The 19551-nt window shown below is 61.0% G+C and overlaps 1 protein-coding gene across 6 annotated transcripts in view; it reads right to left on the bottom strand.

Annotated features, from left to right (window-relative positions):
- The window catches only part of LRP1 (LDL receptor related protein 1), an 89174-nt gene that overhangs the window by 46206 nt on the left and 23417 nt on the right, over window positions 1-19551 (bottom strand). For all 6 annotated transcript variants that reach the window (XR_008744993.1, XM_055792175.1, XM_055792177.1 and 3 more), the window contains 5 exons: window positions 18100-18237; window positions 15606-15725; window positions 14644-14772; window positions 14113-14376; window positions 527-689 (listed from right to left, as the gene is read on the bottom strand). Coding sequence is in view for 5 of the 6 variants with exons in the window: in XM_055792175.1 (XP_055648150.1) it covers window positions 527-689; window positions 14113-14376; window positions 14644-14772; window positions 15606-15725; window positions 18100-18237 (814 nt within the window). In the remaining variant the exon portion in view is untranslated. The remainder of the gene's footprint in view (window positions 1-526; window positions 690-14112; window positions 14377-14643; window positions 14773-15605; window positions 15726-18099; window positions 18238-19551) is intronic.

Below are 19551 nucleotides of genomic sequence, written 5' to 3'. Positions count from 1 at the left end.
CAGGGCAGGCGGAGCAGGATGGGCCCCTGCAGAGCGGCTCCTGGACATGGGCACGCAGGCACAGGAGACCCCACCAGACCCACGGCCACATGCTTGCCAGCTGTCACCAAGAACAGTTTGTTAGAAGACCCAGGTTCAGACGCTGATGCTCCCCAGCGCTGCACCGGTCCGGCTCTGCTCCCACCCCAGCGCCGTGCAGGTGAGCAGAGGCTCGGGCTGCCCTGACTCATGCCCGAGGACCAAACCTTCATCTCCTCCAAAAGGGGCCTGTACCAGCGGGCTGCTTAAAATGCTGCTGCCACGACTGCCCTGCAGCACATGGCCCCAGCCTCCGCTGAGGGAGAGAAAATGCTGTGATTCACTCATCGCTGAGGGGGCCCTTTGCGGGCAGGCGAGTCGCTTCTCCAGCAGCATCCCTGCCGCAGCACCCGACCTGGACCCTCCTGGCTTGTTCCACCTCCCCACGCCGGTGTCGCAGGTCCAGGCAGCGATGCTGAGCCCTCCCACCCCCAGGCAGGACTCTTACCCCATGGCTGGGTCCAGCGCTATGCCCTTGGGGTTGTACAGCTCCAGGTCCAGCAGCGTGACACAGGTGACTCCATTCTTATTGCAGACAAAGATCCTGTCATCGATGTCATCCACGAAGTAGAAGTTGCCCGTGAGCCAGTCAATAGCCATTTGCTCCACATCTAGGCCGTGGGAGAGGGAGGTAGGAGAGGTTAGGCAGGGAGGGAGGGAGCCACAGCCCTTTGTGTGCCTGTGCACGGGTTCTCCGGCCACGTCCCAGCCCACCGTCTCAAGCACAAACGTAGCTGGGGAGTGAGGAAGGCCACGTGAGCCACGAAGGAGCTGCCACCTGCACCGCACCGGGGACCTGGCCCTGGTCACCCAGCACCCATCGACGCTGCACCCCATCCTCTCCTCCCGAGGGAGAGGGGACCCGCCACCTCCCAGGCAGCCCAGCTGCAGGAGGGTGGTGCTGGAGACATCACGCACAGCCGGGAAAGCATCCCATGGGAACACCAGCCCAAGCAGAGGGACGGCTCTGCGAGGTGGGCACTGGAGGTGGCAAAGCCAGCACCTGGGGAGCCCAGCAGCATGGAAGGGGCTCAAACTGCAGCGTCAGGATGGCAAAGGTCCACAAAGCCCCCATCATGGCAGCACCAGGAGGGACCGCAGCAGCCGAGGGCTGCAGCAGAGCCCAGCTAGGGCAAGGCAGCCCGGGCAGCGCTAATGCAGAGCTGCAGGGCCACCCCGAGCCCTGGAGCAGGTGAGAGACAGCATCCGGCACGCAGCGTTGAAGTATTTAATTAAACCAGTGAAAGCCCGTTAAATCGGATAAACCCAATGCACCCGAATTCTTTCCTTGCAACCAGGTCAGCACACAGCACTGCCCAGCTGCCCCTCGCCTGCCAGCCCCAGGCCAAAGGCCGGGGTGAGGGGCTGCAGCACCCACGGGTTCGGGGAGATGCCAAGTGCTCTGGAGGTCTGTCCTTTTGGCGAGTGCCCCCGGGACCCCGCACCACCCCCGCACCGACACGGCAGCACTGCAGTGCCGGCACCACGGCCCAGCGTCATGGCCAGCATGGGCAAGGCAGAGCAGGAGAGCAGGGACGGGAGCAGCAGCAGCCCCGCAGCCCGACCACCCTGAGGACACCGGGACCCAGACAGCCCTGGCGGAGCAGGGCCAGACACCACTGAATTATTAACCAGCGCAGAAACTCAGGAGCGCAGAGGGAGGGAAAACATGAATCAAGCCAGGACATTTTGCACGCCCCGCGCTCCCCCTGCTCGCAGGATTCGGCCTGATGGTATCAATCTCTTCCCTGCTGCAGCACCACGAAGCGCTGCCTGGGTTTTGATGGGACCCCATGATGAGCACTCGGTGGCTTGGGGGTGCCCTGTCCGAGCACAGACCCGAAGCCCAAGCGTCCCCCGGTCACCCAGGCCAGCTCGCTCACACGTGGCCCCAGAGACAGGGATGTCCTGCCGGCGGTGATGGCCAGCTGGTGACCAGCGGCCCCCCCCTCCAGAAGGGCGATGCTGCGGCGCCTGCAGCCACCACCCAGGGCGATGCATCTCCTAAAAACAAGTGGAAATTGCCAGAGCCGAGGAATTAGCACCAAACTGGCTGATGCTGAAGGCCCGCGCAGGGCTCCCGCTGTGCTGCCCAACGTGCCAGAGCTGGCGGTGGGGCCAGGGCAAAGTCGGGGCTCCTGGTCCTACCCAGACCCCCGTGCCCCCCAAGGGTGCCTGCTGGAGAAAGGTTTTTGTGCTGAGCAGAAAGCACCTAAAAAGGTGCACGGGGGTGGCGGGGGGCAGGCGAGGGCCATGCTCTGCCTCCGAGATGGGGCTGCCTGAGTCACGGTGCCTGGACCAGTGCCCATCCTCCCTCCCTGCTGCACCCCCCGGCCCCAATTCCCGCCCCCCCCCCCCCCCCCCCGACAAGGGGAGGGGGCGGCAGAGCCACGCACATGCGCGCAGCCCTGCCTGGGCGAGAAATGCTTCAGCACAGAGATGTGCAAGAATTCCCCAAAAAAGCAGGTCTTGGCTGGCGCCTGCGTGGCTGAGTCAGAGTCACAGGACCAGAGGAACGATCCAAGCAGGGGCGGACGGGGAGCACCCAGCGGGACGGCGTGGAGGCCCTCGACCCCGCACTGGGGTGCAGACCCCCGGCCATGGGCTTCGGCTTTTCCTCGCTGCCTCCCTCCCGAAGGGTCCCAGCCATCGCCCATCACTGGCACTCGCCCACACCTTGGTCCTCCTTTCCCGTCACTCTCCACCAAAACCCCCAGCGTCACGGGGCCGCTGCCACCTCACTGGCCACATCCCGCTGAGCCAAAGCTGCGGCCAGCAGCTCTGACGGGGAGGACGCTCCCCAACATGGCACTTGAGGGCTACACAGGAATCAAAAGGGAAAACTGCCAAAACAAGCTACAGGTTCCCAGCGCTCGCCTCCTGGGGCCCGCAGCTTGCCTCACGCCGGCTCCGTGACCGTCACCTCTCCCTGTCGGAGGGTCCCCATCCTCCGGGGGTCTCCTGGCCAGGCCCCAGCTCCAAGCGGGGCAGTGCTGGGCCGGGGAGCTGGGGGTGACGCAAGCACTTGCTCTTCTCCCAGGCTGTATTTTTGCAGCTGGAAAGCATTACCCTCCTCAAAGGCTTTTGTTTTTCAGCTTGCTCCTTCTCTCCCTGCTCGCCATCCTCCCCCCCTCCTTCACAGGAATCAGTTTTTATTATGATGATGATTATTATTATTATTATTTTCAGCTCTTTCTTGTAGCCCCAGCTAAACCTGGATTTCCTCTTGAACTTTCAGTGGAAGCTAATTTAGCAAATGTCTATTTTTAACCCCTCGCACAAGCTCGCAGAGAGCTCTCCCCCCGCTCACCATTTGACTTTGGGAGAGGTGAGGAGTGAGGGACGCAGCCTCTCCCCCGCCGGGCGCGGGCGGCCCCCCAGCCTGGGGAAGGTGGGCCATGGCCACCCATGACCAACAAGACACACATAAGGACACAGCAGGGTCCAGCCCATCCCCAGGCACACACGGGTCCTGTGAACTACTCGCACGGAAGGAAGAAGCCGGGGGGCAGCGACCACCCCCCTCCTGCCCACAGCTCCCAGCGGGGGAGGGGGGCCGGCTGGCGAGCGCACCCTTCCCACCGATTCCCATCCCAAGCCTTCCTCCTTGCTCAACCATGGCTGGGCGTTGCAAGCAATTGCAACATGCAGCGCTCATTTCCCAAGATTTATTTGTTTGCTAGTGTTTGAACACGAGCTTGTGGGGCCAGAGGACAGGGAATGTCAACTTGAAAGGCTCTTCCTGGAAGAAGCCAACCGACGCCGGCAGGCTGGCGAGCCGTGGTCCGTGCCAGCCGGCCCTCTCAGAGGCACTGCCCACAAAGAGCGCTGGCTGCATGGGCTGCGGCCACTGCCACCCGCGTGGGGAGAGAGCAGGCGAAGGGAGGACAGAGGGGAGAGGGAGCACCAAGAAGTTCATCAGCGTGCAAGTGACATGTTGCTCAACAAAGGCAGGCTGGCAACTTCAGCAAACTCCGAAACCCACCCCGCACAGATGTTTCCTGGTTTCACGCTCAACACGAACAGAGCAAACGGAGAACCAAGCTCTTGCTGAAGTCCCTGCCACAAAATCATCTATGTAGCACTGTGCTTGGGGTTTCCCTTCTCCTCCTCATGGGCTCCAGCGGCAGAGGCTGAAGAACCTCCGGGGCCATGAGGAGCCACTGCTGGCGCCAGCTGGCTGGAGAAGGTTCCAATGTGTCCCTTCCAGCCCAGACTCCCCCAACACAGGGCTGAGACCTGTCACGGCGCTACCAGGGCACACCCGGGGAAAGCAACTGCCCCAAGGGGCAGCAGAAGCATCTAGCCTCCACTCAAGAAGTTCTTAGCCCCGTCAACTCTCACAAGCCTTTCCCAGGCACTGTCAGCAATAACCTTCCCCCTCCCCAGTTCTAATCGCATCCTGCGCTCAATGGGGCCGGGAGCATCTTGTCCCGCGCAAATTGCTCCTTGACGCAAGTGGGTCATCAACTCAACGGGTGTCCACCGGCCAGAGGTTCTCCCTCCCTTAACCCGAGCCGTGGAGCGTCTGATTTACCCCACGACCAGTCAAGCACCGCAAGGCTGTGGGATTTTTGGGGAACGAGCTTTGCTGACCCAGCACATAACTTTCCTCTGCATGAATCAGTTGTTGTGCAGTCTGCGAATACATCAATTGTGGCCTGACACAAGGAGGAAGGAAACGCGCAATCTTCTCTCAGACTAAAACACGGATTTCGACACAGTTCTGAAACAGCTGCAATGAAGATGTGTGCAGCTCAGCAGCTCACCCTGACTCCTCCACAGTTAACGCGTGGAAGAAGAGAAACCACCTGTAGTGTTGAAGGTGCAAAGAGCCTGGAAAGAAGCCCTCTACACTGCAGCAGTCTGGAAGAAACCCCACCTCTCAACTGCTCCTAAAGGGAACGCTCCCTGTGGGGTGTCCGGAGCAGGACTGGTCAGGAGAGGTCCCGGGAATGCTCCTTGCAGGACTGCCCCCTTTGAAGCAGCTGAAAACATCCCCACCTCCAACAGCAGGCGCAGAGCTCCCTCACCAGGGGTCCCTACCCCCTGTTCTGCTGAGGTGCATCTTCACCCTTGCCCCAGCACATGGAAGAGATAAAAGAGCTGGACTGAGCTCTGCTGCTGACACTTGCGTGTTGTTTCTCAATAAAGTATATTTATGTCCACGTGCACCTACTAAGAACAGCCCACATATTTTGCTGCAGCTACAGCAGATCAAGCTGAAACAAACCCCAGCCAGCAGACATTTGGGCCGCAGTGATGGGCTTCAGAGAAACACACACGGGCAACTCTGCAGCCCACGGCCCAAGCACCGAAATTGCTTGTCGGCATCACATTGGATGCAGAGAAGCCACCCGGAGAGCCACCTCCCGAGGCAGTCAGCGCCGCATCCTCCTGCTCCCTGCAAAACCCCTGCGAGTCAGAGCCTGGGGGGTGAGGGGGGCCGTGCCCGACTTGCCACCCAGCCAGAAGCCCAGGTGGGCAGCCACACTGCATGTCCTGCAGCACCAGGAGAGCCAACGACACGCGGCTCCTGCGGAAAAAAACACTTGGAAAAGTTGCCGAATGTTTCGGTTCTAAAACGCCTCCAGAAGAGGAACAGAGGCTCGTCAGGAATGCAGTCCCCAGGGCTTCTCAAATACATTGGTTTCCTACTTTCCTTTTTATAGGGAATGATCCGTTTGATACATTTACATAATACCATAATCTGGAGGAATTTCTGTCTCTTCCCTCCGCAGACATCCTCTCCCCCGGAGAACAAGACCGTCTCTGTAATGGCAACATGCTCCATGGATAAACACTGCTCCTGGGGACAATTTTCCTTAATTAGAAGTATGTTAACAGGACAGGCAGGAAGACAAACTCCAGCCCTGAAGGGTGGCAGCCGTGGGACAGAGAGGCACCCTGTGCCCCTCCAGGGTCTGCCGCAGCCCCCCCTGCCCCGCTCCCAGGACAGACCCCTCCTTGTGCCAGGAGCCACCACCTCCAGCCTCGCTGCTGGCTCCGAGATGGTGAGCAGGGGGCTGTGGACAGGACAGACAGCGGCAGGCACAGCCACCACCATCACGTCAGCCTTGTTTCCTTAGAAAACCAGGTTAAAAAATAAAATAAATTTAAAACCCCCCTCTGTCAAGCCGCTCAGCTCAGAGGAGGGAACCGCTGGGCGGAAGCCGGTGGCCCACGTCCAGGACGCCTGACTCGGTGCTGGGAAGGATCCTTGTGGCCTCCACACACACACGCACACCCACGTCCGCACAAGCCAGGGACTCCCTGGGAGGTAAAACCACCCCCCCGGGGCTGCGCAGCCCCCCCGGCCGCTGGGCTGCTGTGGGAGGGAAGCCCCAGCCTGGCCATCCCTGGGGACAGGCAGAGCGACTGGCAGTTAATGGAAAAGATGCCAGAGCATCACCCTTCCCCAGGGAGCCCTGGGCTGCCCGGACCCCCAGGGGCCCACCCCTCACCCCCTGCCCCCCGCAGCACAGCCACGTCCTAAGGGAAATGCTCAGGGACCACCGGCACTGCTCCGGCCCCGGGCACAGCCCAGACTGGCTCAGCCCCCAGCCCCCCGGGGAGGGGGGACGCACTGGGCAGCATTTTGTCACCCTCCTGCCAGACAGCTTGTGCCTCCCCCCGCGGTCCCAAACGCGCCCCCCCCCCATGGCCAGGCTCAGCCCCACAGCAACCCCACGCAAGCCCAGCTGCAGCACCGGAGGTGGGAAGAGCAGGAACAGAGATGGAACGAGCTCCATCTCAGCTGCGTGGAGGGCAGCCAAGGGACCGCTAATTACTCTGCCTTAATGAGACCATTCCACGGGCAAAAATATTCAGCAGAGGCCGACAGAGGGACAGGGCGCTTGGCTTCCTTCTGGGTGAGAGGAGAGAGACACAGGCTCAACAGGAACCCAGAGAACAGTTGTTGGGATGATTTTGAGGGGCGAGGGGACAAGAAAGTGAAAATGGGGCCGGTCGGGGCAGAAAGGATCCTAGCAGGGCTCAGCCGCAGCGAAGTGAACCCGGCACAAGCACAGGAGGCGGCGCGGGAGAGACGGACAGATACGTGCAGGGATAAACACGCTCCTGTCCATCCGAAATCAAACCCAGCCCTGCGCACAGGAGGATCCCAGTTACTCAGGACGTTAACTTCACCCTTTTGTCCCCAGCAAGACGGGAAGCAGCTTGCCCCATGCTCCAGGCTCCCCCCACGCTCGATGCCTCGGGGCTGGCCAGAGGGAGACAGAGGGGACCAGCTCCTGCCGCGGATGGGGGGAGTGCACAGGGCTTCTCCCTCCTGGGAAGGGAGAAGCAGAGAAGACCCTTCCCCACTCGCCATCGCAGCCTGGGGGGTTGGGGTGGCCACAAGGAAGGGAGATGGCAGCTCGGGCAGCAGGTCTGGCCAAGCCCAAGCACCGCAGAGCCATCCCCTCCCGGCACATCCCCTCCCGGCACGGGGATGCTGCCGCCCTTGGGCCACTCAGCAAAACCATCCCAGGCTGGCTCACTCCGCTCCAGGGGGGTCTCAGTCCCCCTTAGGGGCTTTATCCCTGTCCTACATGTGGGGAAACACCAAGGGGGAACTAAAGCCAGAGGGGCTGGGCAGAGCCAGAATGGTCCTGAGCATTTTCCCCAGCGTCTGCAGCAGATCTGCCTCCAGGCTGAACAAAGACCAGCAGGCACTTCATTAACAGCCCGATTAAAATCATCACAGCCGTAGTCTCCTCCAACACAAAGGGCTGATGAGCTGGTGTGAGCACACTGGCCCCAGACGCGCTGCACCCATCCCTTGCTCTCATGCGTCACTGCTACAAGAACAGTCGTAAACAGTTAAAAAAAAAAAAAGCCAAAAAAAAAAAAAAGAAAGGAATCAGCAGATGAAATTACCAATCATCCTGCTTTCTTGCCAAGTAAGTTCACATTGGAGCCTCTTTCTTGGCTAGGGTGAGGCAGCAAGGAAGAAAAATAGCTTTCCATGCAAAGTGGGGAAAGAAATGTACTTGGATTCCTCTGCAGAGCAACGTCTCCCTGAAATCCATTTGTCCCAAACCCTACAGCTCCTCTGCTTATTGGCAGCAGGACAGGTCATTACGAGTAACAGGGCTGAAATGGAGTCAATGAAAACAACCTCCTAGACATGCTTGTTTAGATAGATGCTGCCCAGCAAGGTATTTTAATAATGGCCAGATTGCTATCGTTTAGGGTTTATAATGCACTCGGGATCAAATGTCCTGATACTTCAAACCCCTTCCTGGGGGCTTGTTTTATAAAAGAAAAAGAAAACAACAAACCTTAAAACAAGAAATAATAAATCAAGGAACCTCCACAGCCCTTTCCCAGCAGCCCTGCACACGTCCCGCCGCGCAGCTGACATTCCTGCCCGCTCCGCCTGGGAGCCGGCCACAGTCCCCACACCAGCAGCCCTGGCTCCGGCACTGCCAGGGGGACATCGCCAAACCTGCAGCCATCGCCCTGTGCCAGGAGAACACCAGCGCTCCGGGCACCTGGGCTGCTGGGGCCAGGAATTAGCAGCACTGGCACCAGTGACCTTCCAGCACAATAAACGCATTCAGCAAAACAAACCCTGGCACGGTGGAGCTGCTGGTTCTGACTGTGCAAAAAGTCACGAGTCGGCTGAAAAAGGGGGAAAAAGAAAGAGAAAGAGAAGGGGAACAGGGCAGGAGACCCACTGAGAAACCCAGGGCTCGGTCTCCTGACACATGTTCTCCGGTATTTTTCCATAGCAAAGAGCTCCTGCCCTTTCCTGAAAGCCGAGTATACCGGGTGACACGGCACCGGAGCTGCCACCGCAGCGCTTGCACAAATGCCGGGGAGGCCGAGAAGCAGCTGGCGAGGGGTCAACCTGCTGCCAATTAACGGTGTCCTCTTAAGGAGGGCTCCTGGCAGGGCTGCACACCGAGCCGCCCTCATCCCCCGAGCCCCCTGTGCACGCTGCGGGGGAGTGTCACCACCCTGCGTGTCACCTGGGGGAGGAGAGGGGCACAAATCCTCTTGAAGGTCACACAGATCTGACCGTTTCTTCCCTCGCCCTTCCCTGTCCCAGCCCTGGGGTGGGAGGCAGGGTGCAGGGGCTCGCCCAAGGAGCTGCAGCCGGCCACGCGCCCCCCCAGCAGCAGCCCCGGGACGAGGGGGCACGGGCAGCAGGTCGAGCTGGGTGGCCAGCAGAGCTGGGGGACGGAGGTCTCCGGGTGGGCCCTGGGATGCAGCAAGCTTTTTGCACACACCATCTTAGCAGAGATGGCGGCAGGACAGGTATAATCAAGACAACTGCCACCCCAGCCAGGACCCGGCACAGGGAGCGGCTGCATCCTGGCAGGACCTGCACCGTACCCCCACCCCCGCCCCTTTGGCCAGGCAGTGCCAAGCCATGAGCTGCCCAGCCGGGAAGGCTGAGCAGCACAAGGCCCTGGAAGCAGATTCAAAAAAAAAAAAAAAAAAATTATTATTTTTTTTGGTGTGTTGTTTTGCTTTGGAATTCTTTGGAAGCCCAACTCCAAACAAATGAGGGCATTGTCTCGGGGAAACACGTGGCGGTTGGAATCTGGTTGAGAAAACCCACGGGATCAGAAATCCCCGGAGGTCAGGGATTAGCGGCTGAGCAAGGTGGGTCCGCAGGGACCGGCAGCAGCCCCCTGCCAGGCACCGGCAGGGCTCCCCCCTCCTTCACGCCTGCACGTGAGCGCTGTCACTTCAGAGCAAAACCTGCCCTGGGCACCAGCTGTCCCCAGCCCCTCGCGGGTGGCAAGGCTGGGGCTGGAGGGGTCTGGGCTGACAGGGGCTGGGGGGCTCCCGGGGAACCCGCCTGAGCAACGCTCAGCTGCTCCGGAGCAGGCGCCGGGGGAGCCAAGCCTGGGCGCACTCCGGAGCACGGCTCTCCCCCCACGCAGGCACACGCCTGTCTGTCCTTGAGCACGAGCGGATGTGCGATGCCTGCCAGGATCCTCCCCGGTCAGAAACAGCGCTGGATTTTCACACGGAGCAGAGGAGAGGGAGAGCGGGAAGGGAGGAAGGACAAGTTCCCCTTGTTGCAATTCAGTGTTGGCAGGAAGGACGAGCCCCCCCCGGCACCGCCGCACGCATGCTCGTGTCCTGTCCTCCTGACGGGGCTGAGCCCGGTGGGCGCTCCAGCAGGCGCTCAGCAGCCAGGGAGCCGTCCCAAGGGAAGCCGAGCTCCAGGGGCTGGGTGGGAAGGTGCCACCTCCGAGTCCCCCGTCCCCAGCACTAGCCAGGAGCTGCCACGGCCACCGGCACCGTGCCCCACGCGTCCCCCCGTCACCTCTGTGCCAGAGAGGTGCCCAGGGCTTCCCAGCCACCGCAGCTGGCTCCGACTGATGGCAGAGAGAAATAATTCAATTCCAACATGAGGTGGATTTTTATAACAGAAATAGATGGAAGACTTCACCAGCCTCTGCTTTTTAGTGTGTCCCTGGAAAAAGACCTGGGGGTGGGGGACCGGCCAGCTCAGATCAACGGAGAAAATCACTGCCTGTGAAAAATGTCCATGGGCAGCACGTTGTTTGGGAACCAAGGGACAGGCACCATCAAAAAAGTGCATCGGTACTCAAGGCTGAGGGTAGAGAAAAGGGTTTAGTAGTGCAAGGACCAGGGGAAAAGCAAAGCTTCAGGGTACTGTGGGTCTTGCCAAGCCCTGTTAATAGCATTCATTTAACACATCTCCCACAACACAAGTGACACTAATCTCTCTGCAGGAAGGGAGTGGGGACAGAAAGGCAGGGAAGCAGAGCTGCTATCAGAGCTGGGCTGTGACATCTCACCAGCCCAGACCTACCCCTGACAGCTGGGGGCTGCTAATTTCCAGCTCTTCAGCATCAGTCTTCCCCCATCAGATGCCAACTCAAGCCCCATTAGCAGCAGGCACCAGGGAAGCCTGACTCCTGCTGTTAGCAGATAATGCCATAAAGAAGCAAATAAAGAGGGAAACCACTAATTGGATTCACAGGTCTCTCCAGTGTCCTGACAGGGAGAAGCGAGGGAGTGACATTATCTCGTCATCACAACCCCCAGCACCAGATCCCGGGCGGGAGGAAACTCATGTCTCCAACTCGTTTGTGCTCACGGACAAACCCTGCGAGGACATTTCCCCGCGTGTCACCAACCCACGGTGACCAGGGGAAGGCACGCAGCCCGCACCGGCAGCCGCCTGTCAAATATGGCGCACACAGCCTGCCGGGAGCGTGCAGCAAAGCTGGGTAAGGACCATTCCCTGGGCAAACGGGAATAAAAAGCAACCGGCGCCACACAGCCAACGAGCAGCTTGGGGCAGCCCTGCTCCCACCCCCTCTGCCCCCCAGCCTGCCACGAACAGCACCTGCAGCGCTACTGAGATGTGCCCCTACCGCAAGTCTCCACCATCGAACCCAAGGGAGGGCAGAAGCGGCAGCTCAGAGCCGGTTAACGGAGGGGGCTAATGGAGGTCCTTCATCACACCCTCCCTGGCCAGGAGGAAGATCTGCTGGGAGAGATTCAGGAGCCATGTTCTCGCTCCTTCCGAGGTGCACTGCATTGTTATTACTAATGCAGCGCTTGCAGGCGACGCGCAGCTGTCCAGGCAGCACGTACCCACCAGGGCACAGTCCGCAGGCCAGGAGGCTGATGGCACATCCACACCACCAGCCCACCTCTGGAGCTGAAAATCAGAGCCGAGCATGTGCTTGTGCTCCGCAGCCCACACCCAAGGCTGTTTCATGCTCCACACAGGAGGAGGGACCCCGCCGATGGAGGTGGGACCCCACCGCAGCTCCCTTGCAAGCAGCCAGCACCCAGCAGCAGCGGGGAGCACGCAGGAGCCGCCGGTCCCCCCCCTCCCTGGGGATGCGGCTGCTCCCTCATCCCGGGGCAAGGGCAGGTGCTTTCCCACCCAGGTCAGCTGGATTCCCTTCTTCCCACCCGGAGCTATCGCAACCCATCAGGAGGCTGAGCAAGGCAAGGCACCTTTTTCTTGTCTGAACTCGAACATGCTCTTTATTACGGGTTCCTTTCCTGTCCTGAACACAATTAAAAGGTCCTGTCTCAGATTAACTTCCTGGAGCTGGAGCAGCCCAAGGCACCACCCCAAAAGCCGGCCAGGCTGACAACCTCATCCGGGTACCGCCGCGGGGCCGCGGTCAGTGCTGCAGGTCCTGACCCTGCTCTGATTCCCCATCACCACGGTTGCTCCTGCCACAGCCACCGCCGCGCCAGAGCCGGGTCGCCGAGCCCTGCCGCTGCTGCAGCCGCAGCTGGCCGAGGGCACCCGGAGAGCTGGGGACCCCCACAGTGTGGGGACCCCCTGCGGAAAGGCGGCCGGGCTGACCTCGGGAACAGCCTGAAGCCTCCCCCAGACCCAGCGGTTCCACAGCCCCCCGGGCCGTCCTGCAGCTCTCGGCTCACGCGCCACATGTGACCCACAGCCTCGGCGGTGGAAATCACATTAAACCTGCGCTGGTGACAAGTGCGCAGCCTGAGCTTTTTACACGATGCTGGGGTTTGCCCCCCGGTGAGCCACCGGGAGGCCAAACTCAGCCCGAGGAAGCCTCAGGAGAGGAGTCAGAAGGAGCACATAGAAGCAGGGACCCCCTTAAACCATCGCGGGGGGGAGGGGAGAGCAGAGCCGAGCCCCGTCCTGCCTAATTTCAGGCTATCGCCTGCAAGAGCAAAGGGTGAGGCCTCTCCCTAAAAATACACACTGCCCTAAAAATACACATTGCAAGCTCAAATTAACCACGCTGCACACACCCTCGGCAGGGCACAGTGGCCAGAGCCTGCCGAGCCCCAGCGCCAGCGCAGCCCGAGGGGCGGCAGGGGCCTGCGGGTCCCCCGCTTGCCCCCCGTGCTTCAGCCGGGTCCCCCTCGGCAGCCGGGCACCGTGACATCGCCCTCGGCAGAGAAACGCCCTCGGCGCCACAATCCACCCGAGACCTTTGCTCATTTGCAAAGATCAGTTCATACATGTTCATCTAATTCGCTAGGTTAGCTGTTGCTCATCCCATAACACCCGCGTCGCCGGGAAAGGAGGGGATCCCTCTGGCATCAGGCACCGCAGAGTCTCTCCTGGGAGCACCCCCAACTTCAGGAGGTGAAAGGCAGCAGGAGGATGATGCCAGGGAAGCAGAAGGTTGCAAAACCTGACGGAAACGCACTGCAAATCCCAGGTGCCCCCAGTCCCACCCCGACTGACTGGGTCTCTGGTTTCAAGGTTGCAGATCAGCGACAACACTGGGAGAGGTTTCCCACATCCTGGCTGTACGGCTACGGCACTCCCCCACCTCCCCTCTCAGGGGGATCTCACCAACCCCACCACCCTGCACCTGCAGCAGCACCCAAGAAAGGTGCCTGGAAGCCCACGGCTTCTGCCGGGACCCCTCACCGGGCAGAGGCTCTCAGGAGAGCAGGCATGGGCACGGGCTCGAGTCAAAGAGCACCGAAATCCCAGCAAGTAACTCTCCTCCCTGTTCTGACTGCTGAACTGGGACCAGCAAGCCCGTACAGGAGGCAGAGCTGTAACCACACTCATTACGGCTGGGAAGACACAAGCAGAATAAAACCAACATCTGCCACTCACGCCGGTGACTCAGGCAGCCGCCCCACAGGAGGCACTTTTTGGTCGGGGGGTTTTGTTCTCAGTCACTGCTTGGGGTGGGGACCGACGTTTGGCTTGGCCAGAGGAGCAGCGGGCGAAAACCACGAGGAAGCAACAAGAACTGCTGTCCCCCCAGCACGCTACGCAGGTACCCTCTCCGCTCCTCGCTGGATTGTTTTTCCTCACGTGCAAAGAAATCATGAAACTGGCAGGAAGTAATAGGAGGGAAGGAAAAGGAAAGCCAAAAGCTATGTTTGCGCTGAAGCCTCGGTGCCTGGCCCCGTGGAAAGCCACCTCCTGCCAAAATACACCCCTGCTTCACCCACCGCTGGCTGGGGATGCTCAGGCTGTCGCAGGGAAAATGGGGACTGGGGGGAGCAAGAACCAGGAGGAGGAACCATTTAAGTGAGGGCAAGGTCCGAAGGGGAGTATGCACTCACGGTGTAGGCTAAGGGAGATGTTGATGGAGCGCTCTTCCACGAAGCCCTTCAGGTTGGGAATCTTGGCACACTTGAGGATGGTCTGTGCGGGGCTGTCGCCCACGTGAACCCAGCACACCGTGTCTTCAATGTAGTTGAAGTCCATGGCTGTGGTCTGCTTGGCACTGGTGGGGGTGATGTTGGGCACAGGGGCTCCGCTCAGGTAGGTGGCCAGGATGTTCTGGGAGTTGGCGATGAGCAGCACGGGAGGGCGGTCCACAGGCTCTGGCGGGGGAAGGAGGGGAGAAGGGTGGTCATGGCACAGCACCCAACGCTCGTGGCGGCGATGCTGTGTCAGCCTGGGGCCCGGCCCTCCTGCTCCAGCGAGAACAAGACCGTGACGTGCAGCCCAGCATGGGCAAGGAGGTAGGACAGTCCCCAGGGGAGAGCACCCTGATGGGAAGACCCAGGGGCAAGGCTACACATAGGGCCGGAGGCCACGGTTTGCAGAGCTGCCCAGAAGCCATATGCTCGTCCTGCCAAGGATCTCACCATTCTTGGCTTTGCAGGATCTGTTATCAGGCTGCAGGAGGTATCCTTCTACGCAGCTGCACGTGTAGGAGCCCTCCGTGTTGGTGCACGTCTGGCTGCAGGTCCCGTAGATGGTGCATTCATCAAAGTCTGGAAAAGAAGGCAAACCCCAGGGTTTGGACCAGCCAGCATCTCTCCTTCGCTGCCTTAAGAGGGAGAAAAGGGGGGAGCCTTCGTTCCAAGGCAGAGCTGCAGGGGAGGAGACGATCCCCAGCCCCCAGAGGAATATCTGGCCAGCGTCACCCCACAACACCTGCGGGTAGCCCCCCGCTTTCTGCTCCAGCATCAGCAGCAAGGCAGCAAAGGGACAATCCCTGCCTCCCAGCTGAGCCTTTTCAAGGCCTAATTATCCACTGCCCTCCCCCGCTCTCTGCAAAATCTGCGCCTAAATTTCCAGTCTGAATTTCTCTAATCTTTCGCTCCCAAACCCCTGCCTTGCACGCTGCTCTTTCTTCTGCCAGATGAGAGAGCAGTCTCCGCTGGGGAGCTCTTGCCCCCAGAGGTGCGTGCAGGAGCTGATAAAGGCGCCTTTCACCTCTGCTCAGATAAATGAAAGAGCCGGAGCCGCCGCAATCTCTCACTTCCAGACTTGTTCCCAGGCATGGCACCGATCTGATCGCTGCTCACCGACCCTCTCCCATTTTCCAGCATCCTCGCTGGGGCGCAGGCACTGGGAGCACGTACAAGCCCGGCAATGGCCCCCGACTCCACGCACAAAGGCAAAGCCCTTTACTCCCTCCCGATATTCCTTGCTCGGGCTTTCAGGAGCTGCATCCACGCCAGCAGCAGGGAGGCAGAGCCCCATCCCATCCCCTCAGCCCCCCGTGTTCCCCCCGAAGGTCAGGGTCTGCCGAGCCCCCAGGTCCCTCTGGCTGCAGGGCACCACGACGGCTCTGCCCGCTGCGCTCCGTACCGGTACCGACCTTTGCAGCTCCTCCTGTCCTGGGCCAGCTGGAAGGAGTTGTTGCAGTAGCAGGCTGGTCCGCTCAGCGTCGGCACGCAGTGGTGCTGGCAGGCCAGGGCCGTGCAGTTTGCTATTTGTTCTGAGGGGACAGGGAAGACCAAGGAGAAAGGCCATCACTGACGTGTGAGCAGGGACGCTCGGGTGAGGAACAGGGTGGATGCCTGAGCCCCAGCACTGGGTGACGGGGACCCCCAGGCACCCCAGCAGGCTTTGCTGGGGGCCTCCACGCTGTCCCCTGCTCCGTGGTGGGGAGGGAAGGATGGAGACCCTCAGAGGAGGAAGGGGGGGGCCGTAATGGACACGGATCCCAGACAGACTTCAGGGTGAGCTTCTCGGCCACGTTCTCTCCGTGTTACTTGCCCGGGGACCACTCTGCGCCAGAGATGCTGTGGTGCGGGCAGCGGAGGAGCGCTCGGGCAGGCAGCCAGCTGCCAAGCACACAGGAGAGCCCCGTGCTCGCAGCCGCCCATCCCCCCGCAGAGGGGGCACAGCCCCAGCCCCAGGGTCAGGGTCAAGGTCAAGGTCAGGGTTGGCTAGCCCAGGGCGAAGCTGGGACCAGAGATGTGGTCTCCTGGCTCAGCACCTCCTGCACCTTCATCTCCATTTGCGGTCGTAAAAAGCACCAATAAAGCCCCCACCTGCGCGGGGGGAGGCCCGCCTCGCTCTGCTGGTACACAGCAGCAGCCCCCAACTTCACCGAGGCCATTTAGCAACTGGCCTCCTCAGCCTGCTGAAGGACACGCTGTCAGCCCTTTGGTGGGGGGTTGGTTTATGTTGGGTTTTATTTTCTCCCATCCCCTCCTCACCCTGCCCAACCCAGTCATTTGGGTGCTCGGAGGGCATCGAACTGGGTCCCAGCAAATCTGCCGGCAGAGGGGCAACGGCAGCTGCGCGGCCACCAGCCTCTCCAAACCAAAACCTTCCAGCACTTTCCATGTGCCCCTCTGCAGCTGGGGCTGATGGGGGAGCAGCACCCAGGCACTGCGCAAATCCTGCTCCTCGCACGTGGAACCATATTTAATAAGCCAGGCAGGGCCCAGCTGAGTTGTTTATCAGCTTTGGCAGACCCAGATATTCATTTCAGATTCTTATCTCTCAGCTAAAGCACCACACGCATCCCCAAAAAAGAACCCCCCCCGAGAATGCCGGGTCTGCAGGAGGAGGACGATGGGGGGAGTTTTGGCAGATGTCGGCTGCGGTGGCTCCCTGGCACCTCGACATGAGGGACAAACCTGCCCACACAGAGGGAGCGAGCGGCCCCGGGCGGGGAGGAGCAGCGAGCGGAGCGGGGCAGGGCGGCAAGGTGGTCCAGCAGCCGGACCACGGAGCGGGGGGACAAGTCACCTCCCCAAGCCCGGGGCAGCGGCAGGCAGGGGCTGGCGACCAGGGGAAATGGCACCCCGGGGCAACCAGCCGGCGGGCAGGGAGGACCCCAGCATCTGACACAGGGGCTGACATCCCCCGCGTGCCCAAACCTGCGAGCAGCAACTGTCCCGACACGGGGCCAGCTCTCGCCTCGTGCGCGCGGGTCACGTGCTGCCCAGCTGTGAAAAATCAGACCCCGCTTCAGTAATGAGAACTATTAGCAAAATATTAATTGTCAGCTCAGGCACAGCTGCAGAAGCCGCCCTGGGCTCCTCGGGAGCCCCATCCCAGCCCCGGAGGGAGCCCTTGGGGCAGGGTGTCCGCACCTGGTTCAGGCTGGGCAGGGCAGCAGCCCCAGGCGGGGGAAGGGCTGGGGAGAAGAATTGGCTGCTGCTCACCCAGAGCTGCCGAGCCCCGGGGGTCAGCCCAGGACACGCGTTTCTGAGCGACTAATCTGCGCCCCAGCAAGCCAGCCCACTGGTTTAGGGAGAGTTTTCCAGCAGGATTAGCAACCAGGGACAGGCCAGGAGGGGGAACAAAGCTCTTGGAAATTAGGAAAAAACCATACTGGTCTCTCCTATCTGATGCAGAACCCCAGCCCTCCGAGCTTTTAAGCCCAGGAGACAATGCAGCTATTTAATGGCCTGCAGGCTCAGGAATGACGGGCATTTCGCTTGCAAGCGGCTCTGGCTGATCTCAGGGTCTGCTACCGGCTGTGCCCAGCCCCGAGAGGGGGAGCACGAGCGCGGTGGTGGCACCGAGAGGGGAGCACGAGCGCGGTGGTGGCACCGAGAGGGGAGCACGAGCGCGGTGGTGGCACCGAGAGGGGAGCACGAGCGCGGTGGTGGCACCGAGAGGGGAGCTCGAGCGCGGTGGTGGCACCGAGAGGGGAGCTCGAGCGCGGTGGTGGCACGGGTGTGAAGCCATTGAACAAAACCAACACACGGCTCACACCGTACAACCAGAAACCAGGGACAAACAGGGCTCTCACGACTTCCCGTGGGGGCAGGGAAAGGTAAGGGCAGTATCTCGTGGGGCAGCCCGCCTGCCCGCAGCCCCTCTCTGACCACCACCCCCCAGACACCTACCCCGACAGTGCGGCCCCTCATCGGAGCCGTCGAAGCAGTCGTGGAGCCCGTTGCACAGTTTGCTCATGTGAATGCACAGCTCCGTGCCCAGGCAGTTGTGCTCGTTGGGCTGGCATCGAGACACCTTGCTCTGAGGACCTGCAAGACAGCAGAAGGCAGAAGTGTCACCAAAGGGAGAGTATGAGGGCTCTGTAACCCCATCGCCCAGAGGAAACACCCAAAACTTGAGGGAACTCTCAGCCCCCCACGTCACTGTGCCGTGGCTCTCCAGCAGGGACCATCACCTGCTGGACGTGGCCTTGCACAGCAAGATTTTGGGTAAAAGCTCCTAGGGCAGATGCAGGGGTTCAGGAATGTTCCCCGGGATGTTCATAGGAACGTTTCTGCAGCAGGCAAGCACCACGCCGGTGGCAAACGTGTGAACACCCTTTGATTCCCTCTGCCCAGACGTACATTAGATCCTCCTTGGTTTGGATTCCCCTGCCTGGCACGTGCCCCAGAGCAAAAGCAGCTCCCACCCAGCAAGGCCAGTCCCAAATCCCCTTGGCTGCCACGGCAGCTCAAGGCCAGAAAAGGCTCAAACCAGGGGGCTCTGCCCACTCCCGCACCCCCAGCCCTCACTGGGGGAAGCTCATTAACAGCCACTGGATTCCCCTTTCAGAGCAGGTGGGACCGCTGCCCGCACCGCTCCGTGGGGAGGACAGGCACGACCCATCTGGTGTGAACTTTGCCTCTTCCATCGCCCCCGCAGCAGCCTGAGCAGGAGCATCGTGCAAAAAGCGAGGAGACCCGGGGTGGGGGGGAACAGGGACCTTTGGCCTGCCCCACCAACCGCCGTCAGGAGACATGTGCCCACCCTCGGGAACAGCCGGGTTGACGGGCCGGGATCCCAGGAGGAAGGTGACCCCAGACCTCCGCAGCCCCAGAGTCCCCATTTCAAGCTCCCATGGGTGACATCCACTGCGGGCTGCCTGGACACACGGCTCTGGGCACCCCTGGCTGCTGGGGGGGAGGGAGCACACAGGGTCAGGCTGAGCCCCCCGAGCACAGCCAGCCCCCCGGCTCCCCCCGTGCCAAGCACCCCCCTGCTCAGGTACCAGCCCGCTCCCCGCTCGGGGGCCACTGTAAGGCCGGCTTGAGGGGGGCCGGTAAGAGCCACGGCTACGCGACCCAGGGAGACTTAATCTCCGTTATTAAACTAGAAAAATTACAAAGGAAGCAAGGCTTTATTTTTAAGCTTCTCTGAAAAGAAGCATGGCACTGAGACAAACAACAAAACACCGTAAATCGATTAACAACCTGAAACCCCGTTAGAAGCTCCACCACCATCTTGGCTCTAACAGTTTGGCAGCTGCCTGGGGGTGCCGCACCGATGGGTGACCCACGGCACAGTGCCGGCTCGGGGCCAGCAGCCCACCGGCACGGCACGCGGACCAGCAAGCCCTGCAAAGC

Source organism: Falco peregrinus, chromosome 19, assembly GCF_023634155.1.
Source record: "Falco peregrinus isolate bFalPer1 chromosome 19, bFalPer1.pri, whole genome shotgun sequence".
NCBI lineage: Eukaryota > Metazoa > Chordata > Aves > Falconiformes > Falconidae > Falco > Falco peregrinus.
Note: the sequence above shows the minus strand (reverse complement) of the source record. Positions and strands in the feature narration are given on the sequence as shown.